The sequence below is a fragment of the Haliaeetus leucocephalus genome, unplaced genomic scaffold (assembly GCF_000737465.1).
Source record: "Haliaeetus leucocephalus isolate CR32 unplaced genomic scaffold, Haliaeetus_leucocephalus-4.0 Scaffold866, whole genome shotgun sequence".
Lineage (NCBI taxonomy): Eukaryota > Metazoa > Chordata > Aves > Accipitriformes > Accipitridae > Haliaeetus > Haliaeetus leucocephalus.
In genome coordinates, this window is record NW_010973302.1 from 4,514,360 (window position 1) to 4,532,600 (window position 18,241).

General features: G+C 42.1%; 1 protein-coding gene across 1 annotated transcript in view; it reads right to left on the reverse strand.

Annotated features, from left to right (window-relative positions):
* Nucleotides 1-3,627: 3,627 nt before the first annotated feature.
* NARS (asparaginyl-tRNA synthetase) overlaps nt 3,628-18,241 on the reverse strand; it is a 15,186-nt gene continuing 572 nt past the window's right edge. The window contains exons 2-15 of the mRNA XM_010583086.1: nt 17,311-17,490; nt 17,034-17,099; nt 16,834-16,926; nt 16,392-16,481; nt 15,020-15,098; nt 13,938-14,008; nt 13,571-13,657; nt 10,334-10,555; nt 9,733-9,932; nt 9,129-9,264; nt 7,963-8,076; nt 6,229-6,360; nt 5,461-5,592; nt 3,628-5,051 (exon numbers count right to left, since the gene is read on the reverse strand). Coding sequence (XP_010581388.1) covers nt 4,920-5,051; nt 5,461-5,592; nt 6,229-6,360; nt 7,963-8,076; nt 9,129-9,264; nt 9,733-9,932; nt 10,334-10,555; nt 13,571-13,657; nt 13,938-14,008; nt 15,020-15,098; nt 16,392-16,481; nt 16,834-16,926; nt 17,034-17,099; nt 17,311-17,490 — 1,734 coding nt within the window. The 3' untranslated portion in view covers nt 3,628-4,919. The remainder of the gene's footprint in view (nt 5,052-5,460; nt 5,593-6,228; nt 6,361-7,962; nt 8,077-9,128; nt 9,265-9,732; nt 9,933-10,333; nt 10,556-13,570; nt 13,658-13,937; nt 14,009-15,019; nt 15,099-16,391; nt 16,482-16,833; nt 16,927-17,033; nt 17,100-17,310; nt 17,491-18,241) is intronic.

Below are 18,241 nucleotides of genomic sequence, written 5' to 3' on the forward strand. Positions count from 1 at the left end.
ATTCCCCTCGAGGTCAGTGAAAATATTCATGTCAATGCTTTGGTGTTTCTCTCAACGGGCAAAGGGTCGAGCCTCAAGGAGTGGAGAGAATCTGCCCCAGCCGTGTCGGCTTTTGGCGACAGACCTCCAATTTTCGCAAACAGACAGGAGAGTTTGGGAGCTCCGAGAGGCGTCCCGCTCAGGGGGAGATGCTGGTCCCATCCTGCTGCGGTCCGGGAGAGCTCCAAGGGCCTCCCGTAGTACCGCTGCTTGTAGGTTCGGGAGGTGATGGACTTTTGCCATCAACACATTGCTGGGATGCCAGCTGCGCTGGAAAATCCCCAGGCTGTTGGAGAAGAACTCAAAACATAGATAGGGACTGCTCCCAGAGTGTCAGGGGAGGACTGTAATAACAAGGTCTCAAGGTCGTTAGGAGAGAGAACTGGCTGCAGGTTGTTGTGAGAAGTGTCTATCTCTCCTCCCGTCCCCCGCCTCCCTCCGCCGGGCAGCAGGAGTCCTTGAGACGCACAGCAGATCTCCCTGTCTCAGCTGGGGAAGAGTTCCTGGCACAGCCAAGGGTCGCTTCGCTGCCCGGCTCCTCACGCTTACGCCAAGGGCTGGCGAGCCTTCCCGAGTTTGTAAATCAGCCTGGAGAGGGGCAAAGAAATGCACCAGCACACCTGGTAACCTCCATTCCCAGTAGAAACACAGCGAAACAAAAACCAGAACAGTTATCCTGCACACGAACATTTGATTTGCATCCAATGTCTTCTCAGCAGCAGTTTCAGTCGCTCCGTGGACAGCTTATGGAACCCAGGAAGGGCCAAAGGCAGACCCCGCTCTCATCGCCCAAGGCCTGGCAGCACCCTGCTCCGCTTCTCGCCCCCCCAGCAAGCGGTGGCTGTTTCGGTCCCGGCTGCCCGGTCGGAAAGTGAGCGAAGAGGAGAAACCCCACGTTTATGAGGGATGCTGGGCTCTCTGGGATAGTTAGTGCCACACCACTGGCAAGGAACTTCAAAAGGTCCTTGCAAAGGGTGATGAGTTTCAACATAGATAAATATAAAATAATGCATGTAAGGAGAGGTAATCTAAACAAAGCCACACAATAGTGATCTCAAAGCTGCCAGTTACGGGGCTGAAAGGGTCTTGGAGCCAGTGCTAGCAGTGCGGTTTAGCAAGTACCAATCCAATTACCAATCCAACTGTGTGGAGATACTTTGAGGGAAAGTGAAGGTGAGGATGAGGAGAAATCCAAGTTCTGACTGCACATTTTCTCCTCTTTTGCAGATGTGTCTACCCTAATAAAAATAACAGCAAGTATTCTTGTATTCCAAGCAGCTGCAGTGCCTTTCTGAGAGCTATTATTAATGATCACAATTTGCAAGGGATGTAAGCTCCACAGGAATTTGTGATGGAGCCTGGAGGAAACTGCTGCTCCCTCTAGTCCCTGAGTCCTAACTGCCAGTGAGACCAATGAGCTGCTTCGCTTCCCCAGTATCTGACCAGTGTCGCCCACGTGTACAAAGTACTTGCATTAGTAAGGAGGACTTAAACATCGAACTTGGATGGGAGAGACCTAGGAACACTGCTAGCCCAAAGAACATCTATAGCAGCAAATGTGATTAAATCAGTCCTGAATAAGAATGTACAATGACAAAGCTTTACTGCTGGAGAGCTTGGAAACTAGCTTTCTGGAGAGCTGCCAGAAACACCCAGGATCCTCATCAGTTTTAAATCACTGGAGACATAATCAAACTCAGCAAATTTTCTAAGAACACAATAAAAAAAGAAATAGGACACCATGCAAAATTGCAACTGATAGGGCATAGAAATAAAGCCAAGATACATTTATCATTTTTCAATCTCTAAAAAGTAATTTTTTTTCTTAATGATCAAAAACCTGAATTGAGCCTCGATGATAAATCAGGAACTACACCAGTTCTATTTAACATAGCCAAGGTTTGTTTTGAAGCAGCATTTCAACATTACCACATTCCTGTCAGCTAGGTTTCAGTGGCTGCCTAAGAATTACTCCTTATTACTCTAGTGGTAGATTTGCACAGGCTTTTGCTTAATTCAGGGATCTTTCCCACACAGGTGGTTTGCCCTGCACCACCTCTCTGCTCCACGAGCAGATTATGGAACTGCACAGCAGTCTCCGTTTGACTCGACAGCATCTTTCATCCCAGTCACCTTTTAAGCTCCTTATCTGATCTGCCTCTTCCACGAGCTCCTCAAGTCCTCAGACCTTCCTCAAGTAGATCCCCTGATACGGAGGCTTTTAACCTTTACAAAGCAGATCAGCCCTGCTGGTTTTAAGGACAGAAAACCAATTGCCAACAAGTGATGTTTTTCTAGTAGTATCTTTTCCTAACCCTTGTCCTCCCTTCCCACCACTTCAGGCACTCGAAGAAAATTTTTTTATAAAAAGTCTTTATATGCTCATAAATTCCCAAATATCCTGAATTACAGAAGCCTCTTGAGCTCCCCTCCCTGCACCTGCCCCCCCCCCCCCCAAACACCACTAACAACAAAAATCCCACAAAAACAAAATCCCAAGAGGCACGATTACTGTTTGGTAGCAGGTTCCAACTTTTGGACTGGGGTGACTTCCCATAGCTCGCTGCAAGTTGTCACACAAGAATAAAGTAATTGCTAGCATTTTGTTGCAGTCTAACTTGTTAATTTTTCTTCTCTTCCTCTAGCTTATGTACTTAACACATATGCAACAATCCCCCAAACCACAGACATTTACGATTGACTATACTTTTGCAGGTATTTAAAAGAATCTTTTAATTTCTACATTCAGACAAAGAACAACCCATCAAGAACAGAGTAGGGCAAGTGTGAGAGAGAGCCGAGGCACGTTACTGTACAAGATTTTCTTTTGTTGTGGCTACAAAAGGACTGGGAAAACAGATGAAAAGGGTGAATTCAAAGACAGGCGCTAAGAAAGAAAACCATCCTTGCAAAGCTAATTTCTTAACACATTCCATTCATCCTCATGCAGCCTCTGCTTACCTCCCCTGCACCCCGCAGGTCACACAGCAATGCCACAGTGGTCCCCAACAAACCCCAGGATATTAAATCCAGATGTTTAAGAGCTCTGGAAATAACCTCGCTTCTTCTAACTTACCAGTTGGTGAGGCAGATGTTAACTCTGCTTACAAACCTGGCCTCACTTTGTGTAGCCACAGCTCCAAGCAGCCAGAAGTCACAGGCCTGCTCCCCCTGGAGCTGCTGCCTTGGCAACCAATTATTCGGCACCACATTTATTCTCATTTCTTCTCTCTAGGATGTTTCAACTGGGTAGCTGAGGTGGTCTATCCAAATTATAAAAATTCATGCCTTTAAGTTAATTAATGGGGATTTAGTTTAAAAAGAAAAAAGCTAGCTCCATTTTTTTGAGTATGTGTTTACTGCACTTGAAAATTTACTTTTCCTGTGCTTTTGCGCACATAAATACTGCCTATGCCAGGACAGGCTACACTAAGCAAGTAAGCTATAAAGGTTAAGGGAAAGGAAAGGAACAGACATTACAGGTCAAGAACTACTGTCTTGCACACCAACTCATGTTGCCATAATTTATTGGTTGCTGATTTAGACCAGTTTATATATGTAACATGCAAGATGAAGAAACCAGTCATTTATTACAAAAATATGGGTATCGCACAGCTCAACAATTCTATGAATGGCAAATCCAGATCAAGTCTCAGTGGAGGCAGCAAATGATGCACCTACCAATTTTTTTTTTCTCTCTAGTAAAAGGAATTACGTTATTTAAGACTAAAAAGCATACAGATGACTCAACACATTAAATATTTAATTAATCCTATTTGATAACTTGATTACAGCCAGAGAATCTGCCCAGACACAGTAGCATAAGAAAACATGGAGCCAGCTAGGCAACATGGAACTGCTCTACTATGAAAACATACTTTAGCATGACGTGGGACAGCACTGCTTGGACTACAACTCACCTAGAGAGCACAGCAATTCAGTCAGCACACAATGCTGAAATCCAATTGTATTTCAAAGGTACCAGTTGCTTTGGGTCTTCAGTGAGTCACTTCTGGTTTGAAACAGATTGCAGAATCTTAATTTGGAAGACACCACAAACATCCCAGTGTCCACAAGCTAACAGACACTGCTCTGACAACATGTCCCTTCCTACTGTAATTCCGCATAGGCTGGGTGTGCATGGACCCACTATAGCGCTTCATCCACCGGTATCGGTAAAAAGTAGCAAAGCCACCCTGAGCCTCATCATTTCTAACCAATAAATAATCTGGGGGAAAAAACAAACCAAACCCAAAACAACCCACGTCTCTTGCAGTGGAATTCTGTGCTCAGTACTACATACCTTGCGACTCGAACTCAAACAGAACTTCCATTAAAACCAGTAGGAGCTAAAAAAGTGCAGCGCTTAACATGATTATTCCCATTTTTATACTTAGTTGAGCTCTTTAGATGATGTCTCTTCATACCATTCTGAGAGATCAGTATTTGGGAATTTAAAGAGCTTGAACTCTTGATTTTTCCAACAAGAAACCACAAGAGAAAACAGATTAAAATTAAAGCAAATTAAAAAAAAAACCCACAACATCAATGCCCAGCATATTTTCTTTTAAGTCACAAAAATTAAAAGCAGAAGTGTGTCTTGTTTTTTAAATGACAGCTTATCAGGATCTTTATTTTACGTTGACTTGAGAGCATAAATGCACCTCACAATTTTTCCTCAGGCTTCTTCCAGTTAATTAGTAGCATTTTCCTTTAAAAAGGGGTTTTGTTTATTTTCCTTTTCATGCCCTAAATTAGTATTTGTATTAGCAACAGGTTGCAGTAAATCTTGTTCTCAGAGGGGCTGTAGCACAGCAGAGTGTATTGTTTTTTTCCAAGCATCAGTTGCTCAGTTTTCTAAGGGTTTATCACAAGGATGGCTAAGGTTTGCAGCGCTGGACAAAGCGTGGATAGAGGCAGACATCTCGGATATGGTGTCTATTCAGAATCCAGGTTAGGAACCGTTCTAATCCCAAACCATATCCACCATGAGGGCACGTACCATATTTTCTCTGTGAAATTAAAATCAGAGTAGATATTAAACATTTTCTTGTTATTTATATTATAGTTGTAGTACTACCACCAGAAAAAAAACCCCACCAAACCCTTCCAAGATTACTTTCTGAATGATGAGGAAAATGGACTATACTCTTTTCAGGCAAGATATGTGTGCTTAGCTGTCCTGAGTTTCCTGGGGCAGTGTAAGGACTAGAAGAGGAAAAACGAAGGTGAAAAAGAAAGTCTTAATGATTCTTTTTCAACCACCTCCTTTCCTCCTCCCCTTATGCTAGTTAGAGCTTAGCCATTCAAGTCTGTGAAGGCCAACCTCTCTTTATCTAACAATAAACATTGCAGAAGACTTTACAAAAAAAATCAAAATATCATGTATGACAAGCAGTACATCTAATCTGTTTTACAAACCTGATCAGTATACCAGTAGTACGGTGTGGGATCAATGCCCTCTCTCTTATAGCCTTCGAGTAGCTCCTCACTGTCCCAGATACGCATAGAGCCTCCAACAATTTCACCAACATTAGGCATCAACACATCAACCTACAACACACAGCGTAAGACCAAATTATTACAATTAAGCTGCCTGCATGAGGGGAAGGAAAAACAGCCCAAACTTAAAAGCATATTTCCAGAACACATTCTGCCATGTAATTTTAATGCTCCATGACAGACCCAATTTATAGATGGAATAAACTAACTGACTAGGTTCTCTAACTTAATCTCTAATACTCTTGGTTGCACTGAACTGTAAAAAAAAAACCAAAACCAACAAAACCAAAACAAAAACACAAACCCACAAACCAAACCAAAACAACCACCACTACACCACAAACCCAGCAGCATTCCTAACAACCACCACTCTTCCCAGCTGCCAGACAGCTAGTGTTTAGAGAATACAGTCTCCAAGAAGCAACAGAAGTATTGTCATTAGACTAGCACTTACCTGAGGTCAGTGAAGAGCATGCTCACTATGACCTACTGACATTTTATTAGCACTTCAGAGTTGCTTTGTTTATTTCTATAGGATCAACAAGCCATGCCAAGAGACACCCAAAACAAAACCTGGTAAGAATTCTCCAAGATTTTCCTGTGGTACTTATTCATTTTACGCTCACTCACAGGGACATTCCCCACTCTATTTAGAAGCCTGCAACACTATGTAAAACACCAACTTACAGATTCAGTAAGGCGGGAATCATCATGACAGCGTTGCATATAGAAAGACTTTATCTCTGCAGGAAATCGGCACAACAAGATTGGTTCATTAATGGTGTCTGTCATCAGTCTCTCAGGAGCTTCAGGAATATCCTAACGTTAAAGAAGGCTTTATTAATATTTAAAACCAAAACCACTCAAGTTATTGGAGTCCCACATGTATCAGGCATGAAACAAAGACAGTTTCAGACCACATGTATCCACACATTCATCCTAATATACCTGAATTTTTAAACCCAGCTTCTCTTAGAAGAAACTATATTTCTATATAAAAGCATATATATCAGGGGGGAATCTGTTCAATTACAATTCAAGTCTTCCCAATGTTTCAGATAGAAAACTGAGGAAAACCTAAGCTATAATGTAGACTTTCCAAAGAACCAGTTAACACTGAAGAGCCTAATCTCCTTCCTCCCCAATACCATTTTCCACAAACCTTAAGACCAAGAAGTTTAAGGGTTTCCTTGTTATGTATATGGACTATTTCTTTAAAAACCTCAACTGATCAGTTACATAGATCAGGTTATTTGTTTTTTATTAAGTTTTCTGACTGAAATTTGATAAACTGTGAAACACCTAGCAGAAGTTTCATTTTGATCAATTCAGCAGTTTTACTGTTTAAAACTGAGAAGTGAAGGATGACTCCAGTTACACCACTGTTACAGTGACCAACAGGGAACATCAGTGATGATGTGATCATAACTTGTTAAAGGAACAGACTTCGTTTAGTCAAAACACTCTATCCCTAAAAGGTTTAATTTGAACTTTTATTCAGCCAATGGTATCACACTTCCCTTAGGTTCTCAGTTAAAGTCAGAAGATTAGATTTTTCTTTAATAGGAGAAAACAGCCACACCTGTTACTTGTTTTAATCCAAGTGCACACTGCATTCCAGCACTGACTGCTGTGGAAGCAGGGCAGAAGGAGCCAACTATAGCATGCGCAGCAAGGAAAGCACAAAGAACATAAGCCTTGCACAAAGGCAGCTCACACAGCAAATGTCAGCCTGCAACAGGGGAGAGGAGGCAAGAATCCTTATTTCCCTCTGGAACCTTAAGTTCAGTGCAACTTGAAGGCCTTTCTTTCCCTTCATCATCTCTATCATCTTTGATACAGATAGGAAAAACAGTAACAGCAAAAAACCCAACACGTCTGATTTTGAGCTGTCAAGGTTCCCTCGGAATATGCTGTGTAGACTTTGAAGTTAAACAATTATATGATCACCTCCTAAAAATCTCACTTCTTTTAAATCCTTTGATGACTATGGCTACACTGTCAAGTCCTCTTGAGCTCCTTCAAATAATTTTTTCTTACATGTTGGAGGAGAGCAAGACAGGGAACAGATGGATAGATGACAACACAGATTTTGATTCCAATGTTCAAAGACATTATGTGAAAACCCAACCCACACTTGCATTCCCCATTATTACATTATTACACCTCCCAGCACAGTCCAGACAAAAAACAAGGCCTCACTGACGTTTATAGCAGAACTCCCTTTAACTTAAATGCGACTAGAATTTCACTTCTCATCAATATAATTTGAAACAAAACACAACAGATTCACACAGCAATGGTAAGCCCAATAGCATCATGGTCCAAACACACTGTTTTTCAAGAGACTTAAACACCCTGAGTGCAGGGCAGTGGGATTTTGTTTGTTTTTAATTCCTGAAGAGCCTCAAAAAGACTTACTTCTCCAAACTCATAATAAGTGCCATCTTCCTTCTTCACATCATGTTCCTTTAACCACTCAATGGCTTCAGTATAGTTCATTCGTCGGAAAGGACGTTTAGGGGGCTTGAAGCCCTGCAAGTAAGGGTAGACATAAAGACAGTTGGACGGGTACCATTTGTAAAGAATACTTTTCTAGTTGATCAGCCAGTCCACCTCCAGACTTCAAGCATACACACTACTCCTTCCAGGTCATACATCAACAAATTATTACTTAATAAATAAACAAACAAAATCAAGCTCAGTACTGAAAAGCTATAACCGAACACAACCATCTTCCAAGCCCAGTGAAGCTCACAGAACAGATGCTGAAAAGTTGGCAGGAGAAAAAAGAGAGGAAGTATTTTCAAAGCTGTTTCCTTTTCTGTAGGAATTAATCTCACATATAGGTGTTTTAAACTGAGCCATTAGCAGAGGTTCCATGGGCAAGGCCACAAAAGAATATTTTTGCTTCCCTATGCACAGAACAGCTTCAGAACCCGCCCCTGTGAGGTGGGTTGTGCTTCTGCTATTTCCTACCTCCTGACCCCTGTCTCAGCCCAAATTTAAAACTGAACCTCCCAGTGTTTATCAGGAAAACAGGTCAAAATAACAGGGATGACTGAGTTTGTATGTGGTCTGAGAGAAAAGCTAGTGATGGAGATAAAGTTCGCAGTCTCTTAAAGCCATCTTCTTTGCAAAGCCAACAGAAGACAAAGAGTCTCTAACAAATGAAAATAGCTTTAGAGCTCCATGTTCCAGTGTGGAAAGTAAAACACCAGTTGTTTCATTGCTCCCTTGTGCTCAATCTGCAAGTACCAGCCGATCAATATTACGAGCTCTGGGATAGAGGGTTTTATTCCACTGGTACAGTACACATTGCAATAAATCCCAGCACATTGCTGGCTCCTGGAACTTGCTAGCAGGGAACTTCTTCCCCCACAGTCCCCTGCTTCTGGAAAAGTCATTACCAGCCTTATAGCATTTTCACTCTTGCAATGTTATTTAATATTCTTCTTCTTATTAATATTAGTAAGCAAGCAGAGCTCACTGCCATGCCCTGGCTTCCTCAAATGAACATGCTGATCAGGAAAGGCTAAAGATCATATTTTCTTGGCTATTCATGACTGTTCCACATAGCTGCCTACCGGGTTTAGGTCATAGAGTAAGCTTGATGCAGGTGATTTCAAGACTCTGTCTACTACATCACAAACCAAGCTCTCCAAACGGTCCAACAAATCCTCAAAACTTATAAAAGGACATTCAGCTTCAATGTGAGTGTATCTGAAACACAAAGTCACACCATTACAAAACCACACACAAGCAACAAATCTTTAGCTATGAAAAAAAATCTCATGAAAAAAAATCAACCCCACAACCCAAAACCACACACTTTTGTCCCCTTTTCCCTTTCTCCCACTTCTACACTGTAAAGGAAATAAAGCCACAAAAAAAAAAGGGGGGGGGGGGGGAGACAACAATATGAACTGCATTTTCTAAAAAGACAAAGCTTCCTCAAAATGTATTAGCTCTGTTTTGCCTCAATCTTCCTTCACTAAATATCAACGTACTATGACCAGCTGGACATTCACCAAGACAAGGCATTACCCTCAAATACACTTTTGCTCAGTCCTTCTGCATTAGCATTATACTGTCTGCTCACTGTACATTATGTCATCCAACTGCCTGCTACTCCCCTGCTTTATAAATTCACTTATAAATAAACAGCAAAGAAGTATACTCTCTCCATACTCTGCCAGGTGTCTGCGGGTCCTGGATTGCTCAGCTCTGTATGACTGAGCAATACAGAAAACATCTCCTAACGCTGGAATACACGTCTCCAGATAGAGCTGGGATGATTGTGTTAAGTATGCCTCTTCACCAAAATAATCCAGTTTGAAGAGGGTTGAGCCTCCTTCCACCTGTGTCTGGACTAAAGTTGGTGGTGTGACCTGTTAAAGAACAAGATTGTCATTACTTGAGTGAGGAATTAAGGACAAAGATGACAACACATAAGAGCAGTGATGCAAGGCATGCTTTTCCAGACCACCACCCACAAAGCTTTTGATTGCACACATACAAGTACTTCAGTCTGGTATCTTTCAGCACATCAAAAACAGGTATGCAGGCTGTTTGTGAACCACGCTGTAACACCTAGATGCCTCAGGAGTGTCTACACACCTCTGAGATCTATGTCTATGAAAGTGATCAAATAATAGTTTCCTAAGAAACAGCTTTTCTTTTGCCCCTTTCAGGTCAACTAGAAAGTCTACACAGTTTTTCCAGGAAAAAGATAGTCTTGAAGTTAGGACATTATAGTAGTCACTTGCTGACAAGGGAAAAACATACTTACTTCATAATATCCATTGGCAAAGAAATGATCCCTGAAGGCCTGTACTACCATGGAGCGCACCTTGAAGATTTTGGACATATTCTCGCCTCGAATCATCATATGCCTGTTGTTAAGTTGCACATCAACCTCTGAATCCTCATTGAGTAGATTGTCAGCCCCTCCTGCTGGGGCCAGACCAATAAGCTCCCAGTAGTCACAGTTCAGCTCATGGCCTCCTGGAGCCTGCCAATTTGAAGAGAAACAAAAATTTCAGAAGTCCATGTTTTGCCCCTTAGATGTCACCATCCAGCACTGTGGCAGAGATGTTAATCCAGTTTGAACAAAAGATGCTAAAAATCCCAATTGCGGTATTTTCAAACTGACTGCTTTGTAACTCAGTTATACCACACTCAGAAGTGCCATTTGTAACCCACCTCAAGTCTCTCAGACTTAACGCGAATGGGATTGAGTACTCCAGTCAGATAAGTGGAAGCATCCAGATGCATTCAGTTTAAGTATATCACAGACAGCTGGGTTTATTCAGCTGGAAGAACAGAAGGCTAAGAAGGGGGAAACTACCTACTACCTTCAAATATTTAATGGGTGGTTATAGAGAAGATGGAACCAGACTCTTTTTGGATGTGTTCAGCAAAAGGACAAATGTCTCAAGTTGCACCAAGGGAGATTTCAATTGGCTATAAAGAAAAGAATTCTTCACAGGGTGGTGAAATGCTAGACCATAGACCAAGCCAGACTGTAGTCTCCATTCTTGGAGACGTTCAGAAGCACATTTGGACACGACCCTTGGCAACCTGACCTCATATTACATCTTCTTCAAGACAAGGGTGGACCAGATGACCTTCAGAGGTTCCTCCCAACCAAACCAAACCATTCTGTGGTAACTTACACTGTGTACTAGTTTTAGCTGGGATGGAGTTAATTTTCTTCATAGCAATTTGTATGGTGCTACAACACAACACACTGGCACAAAGAACCTTCTTGTATGCCTTAAGAACGCTACATGCACACAGAGAGCGAAAAGTCCTCTCATCTATTAGAAGAAAATGCAGACCCAAGACTCCAGTACGACATTCAAGGTATTTTGTTCTTTATACTATTTGAGCCACATTCTCCTACTGGCAGACTTCAAAAAAGTTGAAAAAACTTGCTTAGATCACAACAGAGGAAGAACTAGCTCACTATGGGTACTTTTGAGTCCGTCTGTCAGAGACATCTGAGCAATCTTTCTGCACTAGGTAGCATCTCACCACAATGTGAAAATAGCAAGTTTCATGCTGGCTAATCTCCCCTGTCCTATGTGCTGCCATACGGCAAGCAGAGGACCCCGCACCAGGGCTCAGCCCTGTCCAGCTGCCCAGGCTACAGAACAGACCTCTTCATTTCTGGTCTCACCAGCTCCCCCATGTGGGTCACAGAAAGCTTCTGTTCCCTAAAAAGGTATTTTTTTCATTCACAGTGTTTTCAGGGTATAAATGCAGTTTTTCAAAGTCTAATCAAGAGATTTTTACAAATCTGGTGGTTTTGTCCACTAAAAGCATTGCATCGTTGTGATGAGACATGAAAACGTGAAGTGTTTTCAATGTCCGAAACATTATGAGTAGTAACATGCTATGAGTTACTTATGATTACCAAATTGCATAAAGTTGTTTAAAAAAAAAGTGAACCCTGTTTGGCTGCATTTATTTTTAGAAGTCCCAGTACTGTAAGCTATGAAGGAAAGGAAATCTTGCTAACTTCTGATTGGCAAACACCACAGGGAGTGGACTCACATTTAACTGAGCTTGGCTCTCTAACCTTAGGTCAATCTCTTGGGGATAGGACCTGAGTGGCAGGGACAACCAGAACAATTAAGTCTATCCAAATTTCATTTGAAAAACATGTCAGTAATGGCCAACAGTACATGGCTTACAAGAAAACTGAATTATCTACAAAGTACCACAAAAGGTTAACACTTTGACCTTATTTTACACGCTACAGGCAGCCACAGTGAGGGACTACTTAGCTCAAATACTGTCTAGTACATCTTGGAAACAGTTTGAAGCAATATAACACTCCAAAATATGATTTGTTTTTCCCCCAGACATATTTCTTCTCTCTGTTATCTTACTAGAGTTAGTACACTTACTCAAGAGACCAGACAGGAGGATGTTGATTGCCAATCCACACAAAAGAACAACTCTCATTGCAAGAGTTGATGACAATTTTGAATATAAATCTAAAGGAAGAGGTAAGCTTACAGACTAGCAAGATTAAACATACATCTGTCCTCTAAATCTCGACATTACTGCTTTGCTTTCTCCTTCAGAAAAAAAAAAAGTACATTACTATAAACAGCTATCAGGAGCTCATGTCTTAAAAAGGACTACTTACAAATTCAAATAGAACAAATGGTGGCCTGAGCTTGCTTGCTGTTTCTGCATCACAAGTTTTGCAACACACCTCCTAATAACTAAGACTAAATTCTTACAATAATTTTCAGTAAATATCCTGATATAGGCCTGCATATCCTGATGAGTGCATTGAGCTGCTGTCACATATAATGGTTCCTAAAAGCTTCTCTCCTGCCTTCAGTCTGAATCCTTTTCATGGGCCATTGTTCAGGCATACCTGCTTAACACAGCTTTAGCCCTAACTCCAGATTCAAATAATTTTCCAAACAGTAACAGTGTGTAGATCTAGACTGGAATGAGAGAGGCACAAGGCATAAGCATCATCGTATTCTGAGACCTAAAATCACACCTGCCCAGTCATTAATCTGAGACCACCATTATAAATAAAATTTTACAAAACAAGTTATAGTAAACTGCTTAGTTCATACACCTGCCAAGTGCTGGAGGACAAATACAACACAACAAAGAGCCTACAAACCCATCTCAGTAAAAGAAGACAGCAAATCCCAAATTCTTAACCTCACAAAATAAAAACTGAATAAACGTCTTTTTAGGGAAAATAAAGCTATGTCATTTATTTAGCATAATTTTCCACTGTTATATTCTAGGTAATATCTATGGGACATATCAGTAGAGTATTGCTTCAGGCAAAAGCAGAACAGTCATGTAGTTCACCTGTCACACACTGAACTGTGGCTGACAGCAGCAGCTTCGGGAGATTTGTTGTTCTCTTTAAACCAAAGTCCCACCAAAATCGTCTAATAATTATTTCCACCTCTGCTTCTCCTTCCATCTGGAAAACGACAAACTGTTGAAGAGGAGAACCCAAACACACTAACTCCCATACCTGCTTGCCTTCAGGAACAAGGTTCAGCGTACCATACACTGCAACACTGCTCTCCGTAGAGAGAATTAGCCCGTTGTAACACTGACACTACAAAGAGAAAAAGAGACAAAGGCACAGTTAAGGATATTTTTTTATTTTTAGTTTTCCTACAACATCTACTGGAGTTACAGACAAGATTAACTCACAGTCACTTCTAAACAGTTCTTACATTGACAAAAAAACCGTAGTGGTAGGAGACACAATTTAACAGTAACACAACTTAATCAGTAGGTTTAGGAGAACTTCCAATCGTCTATATAAAAGAAAAAACACATGAGGTATGAACACTTGTTTAATGACAGAACAGAATGAAATCACCACAGCTTACCAGTTCATCTGAAAGGACACACTGAAGAAAACCTGTGCCATCTCTCAAAACAACGAACATCAAATTTTTTCCTAGATAAAAAGAGAAGAAAAAAAATTAGAGCACCTCAGCTTTATTCACCAATCCATTTGAACAGACCCACTCGCAAGACATATTAATCACTGATGTGCAGATTATTACAGAAGGACTGTGATCCCATTCTTCCATTTTAACAAAGATGCTCCAGGTAAGCACTGAAGTATTAGCAGTTATAGAAGCCTGTCACAGAGCCGTATTTTGTATAACAAGTTAAAATAAGTTTCACTAGACATCAAGAGCAAAGCCTGCTCCAACCTCAACAGGGTTGGGATTGCACAGCCATGCCATGACCTCAGATTTCCCTCTGGTCCTGAGGGACTACAAGTCTGTTTGCAGAAATGCTGTATGAACAGGCCCAAGGCACACCTAACACGGGTAAATTGATGTCACCCTGGTCACCCATCTCTCCAAAAAAGCATGTAATTACAAAAATAATATGCTAGAAACAGTTCATGATATCCAGATCCACAACTGCTTCATCAAGTCCTTCAGTGATAACTTGAACAAATACCTGTGGAGTCCGAACCACCTCTGCCGTCCACTTCCATGCCCCAACTGAAGCCACCTTGCTAATCAGAATACCAATCATTTTGATAGCAAGTACTACTTACTAAACTTATCTTAAAAGACGTTATGCTACTACATATAACTTTAAAATTCTAATTTGCTGATTTCATTATGAGCAGGTGCTAGTTAGCTCCTCAATTTGCAGGATTAGTTTAAAACACAAAACAAGTATTTTGAAGAAATTCTGCAGGACTGACCTCCAAATTGAAAATCCTGTAAGATTTCAACTAAGAAATGTCTATATACTCATTCATCACGCAGAATTTTCAGTGTTGTAGTGACCACTGTGATAAACCAAAGAGGACATCTAACTGATGGTTGAAAAATTTAAGAATAGGTGCTGTCTGAGTCATTGTAAGTGTCCAAATTTTGAAGGCTACTGCATTTGTTCCATCTCTCTGCACAAGTTCAATAACTTCTAAATGCTTGTGGTTTACCTTGCCTCCGTAATCTGTGAATCCAGCCAAAAATCTTCACTCTCTGGCCTCTGTAAGCCTCCAGAGCATCAATCTTTACCTGTAAAGCAGGGAATAAAAGCAATCAAACAGAGAAATGAGTCACCATTCAGATGGTGTTTTCCACATAATTACTTAGAATACAAATGTATATGATGTCTCCCTCCCCAAAATGGCTCCTCCCAGCAGCACTTTGAAGTGAAGTTCCATCCAGGGCACAAGCACAGCTGTCAATATGAAACAGCTGTTTAGTAAAGAAAGAGTATTTTAGCCAGGACAGGCAGTACATTGGGACAGCGTTTCCAGACTTCATATTGTGTCCTTTCTATTCAGCAGGCTTACTTTGCCATGCAGAAACTAAGGACTGTAATAGTTTTTAAGGAAGCTGACTTTGCATTTGACCAAAAGGAGAAGTGAAAACATGTAATAGCTCACACTTTAAGAGTAGAGGACTCAGGTACTACTGGAAATACAAGGCACATTAAATCACCAAAAGACTTGGAAAGGATGCTGGTGCTCTGAATGCACTCTGGATTAATTTCTAAAGACATTCAGTGGATGAGTTCAGTTAGCAGTCAAAGAAGCAGAGGGAGGCTAAAATACCTCGATCTGATATAGGCACACCTAGACACGTAGCTGAGGTACTGACACTGCTATAGTCAGAACAATTAACCCAGCAGTCACCTTCAAAATGGACCACGCCTCAGGCAATTAAGGACTGCTACAGTGCACCAGTCTAGAAGAGACTGTGATTTCAGCACAGCTGTGCCCAGCTGACCCTTTCTCAAAGAGCAGCCAGGGGAGTGCAGGGCTCCAATCAAAACCATGTTCTACACATGTATGTAGAAACCTCTTCTACACAGGGTCTATCCAAAAACCCATCACAGAGCAGCACACATAATACCTGCTTACGAAGCTAAGGACTGCACCAAATCACCAAATCCAGCAGGACTCTACAAACAGCTAAATAAGAACTGCATTCCATGTCTCAATAACTTAAATTACATCCTCTAACCAGCACTATTTCTTCACTCTCCACCACTACAATAATCAAAGCAAAACTAATGATTTTTTTCCAACAGAAATATGCTCTCTATCAGTAGAGAAACAGACAGAGAGAAGCCTGATATGTGAGCTAAGAAGGATCAGGCACCCATCAAGTGTATGAGAAAGACCAAAGTCTACATACTAGAGGACACAGATAATCAGAAAAACAAAGTTACATTTATGGACAGTAACGAGACAGTGGCCTTCAACAGCTGCCAGAGCCACAAAGCAGAGACAGACTCAAATCTTTGTGCAGACAAGACGCTGTAATACAGGCCATGTATCAAGCACACTGGATCTTACTCACACATTTTGGCTCTGGAAGACTAGGATCATTCTTGATAACAACCTTCTTAGCTTCCTCCAGGTTCTTCTCTCTTCTCAAGAGATCTTCTGCCTGGTTTAAAAAAAAAAAAAAAATATTAAACAGCTGTAACCAGGCTTTGTAGGATTCCCACTCTTTACAATTACTGGGGACTATAATGTACACTTGCATATGCATTTCACATTTTTTCTGGAAAGTCTAAAGGCAATAGATTGCAATTATTCAAAACTCACCCAGCTTCAACCATTTGCTTGTCCTAATCTAAGCAAAGGCAAGTTGTGAACAACATTGTGTAAAACAATGACAGACATGAAGAACAAACTGAAGCTTTTTCGGAGGGGCGGAAACGACAACAATGCTGTTCAATGTTTTTGGAAAAGAAAGGTGGCATGCTTCCTCCAACTTGCCATCATCTGCAACCTACCTCCTTCTTCTCCTTAGCTTCATTCTTCATTTGTTCCCTGTGCCACAGTTTTTTGACATTTTTCATCTGTGACTTTGAAATAATGGTCCACCTCTGCATCAATCCAAGGAGAGAGCAGAAGACAAAAGATTACATTTGTGTCCCTTCACACAAAGGGGCATTAAAATAATTTCTACTAGGAAGCTCTAATGCTACAGCACCTCATTTTCTTTTTGCGAATCCACATAAATAGTAGGAAACGGTTCCTTTCCTGCTGTCATCAAAGCCTAAAAAGGGGGAGAAAATAACAGAATCAATGGCACTGCAAGTGAACTAAAGTCATCCTTAAAGAGACCGAGCAGACATCCTACTTCTGATCCTTCTGGTCAGAGTTGCAAAAACAGGTATAAAATTTGCATTCAGAAATACAAGGCCAATCCCTTGACCTAACACGCAGCTCACTCTTCAAAACGAACAGCAGGTGTTTACCACAGTTACCTTTAAAACGGTCTTGAATGGTTTCTTTTGTGTCCCATCACCAGTGGAATCATTGCCCTCTCGTTCAGAAACATATAGCTCTTCTGCAATACGTGACAAAAATGGGCAATTAGTCAAAAGAAAAAAATTATAAGCTATGGAAACGGTCAGAAGAAACTGGACACGTGCAAGGATATAAAACGTTCATGGTTATCAGCAGCGATAAACCTTCAAAAACAACAGTTGGTCAGACAGGCTAAGACTGATTTCATATTTTCCATTCTAAAAATCAACCCAAGCAGTAAACGTGTTTTGTTAAAGCCTTAAAGACTCCCAAAGTACTGAACTCTTGAATGTCACTGGCCACAGATCAGGAGCCAAGAAGGAAGCAGCCTTTTACAGAAACACCGTTTTCTAGGCAAGCAGGGAGGCAGTAAGTTGAGAAAAATCAGAAAGTTGAGGTCTCACAGCCAAGGAACGACTAATTAAAGCACAGCAAACACCTCCTCCTTCCGCCAGCGCCTGGAGCGAAGCCAGTGCCCCAGGGCAGGACCCCCGTTCCCCGCAGCCCCCCCAGCACCACCGCCGCTCCCTGCCCCGGCGCTCCCGCTCCGCTGACCGGCTGCTCAAACGCGATCCTCCCCGCTCGGCTCCAGCTGCCAGGCGCGGAGCGGGTGCGGCCTGCGGCCGACCGCAAGGCCACCGCCAGCCCCCCTTGCCCTCCCTCACAGCCGCCTGCACCGAGCCGTCCCCCGAGTCTCGCTACGGCTCCCGCGCCTCCAGCCCTCCCCCCCTTCCCAGGGCTTCTTTCCTTCCCGGCCCCGGGACGAGCACCCTCCCCGCCGGCCCGTGCCCCCCCCACCGCCGGGGCGACGGGGCACCGGCCCGCCGCTGCCGCCATCTTCTCCCTCTGGCTGCGGGGCGCGGGCCGGGGCCGGCCCAACCGCACCGC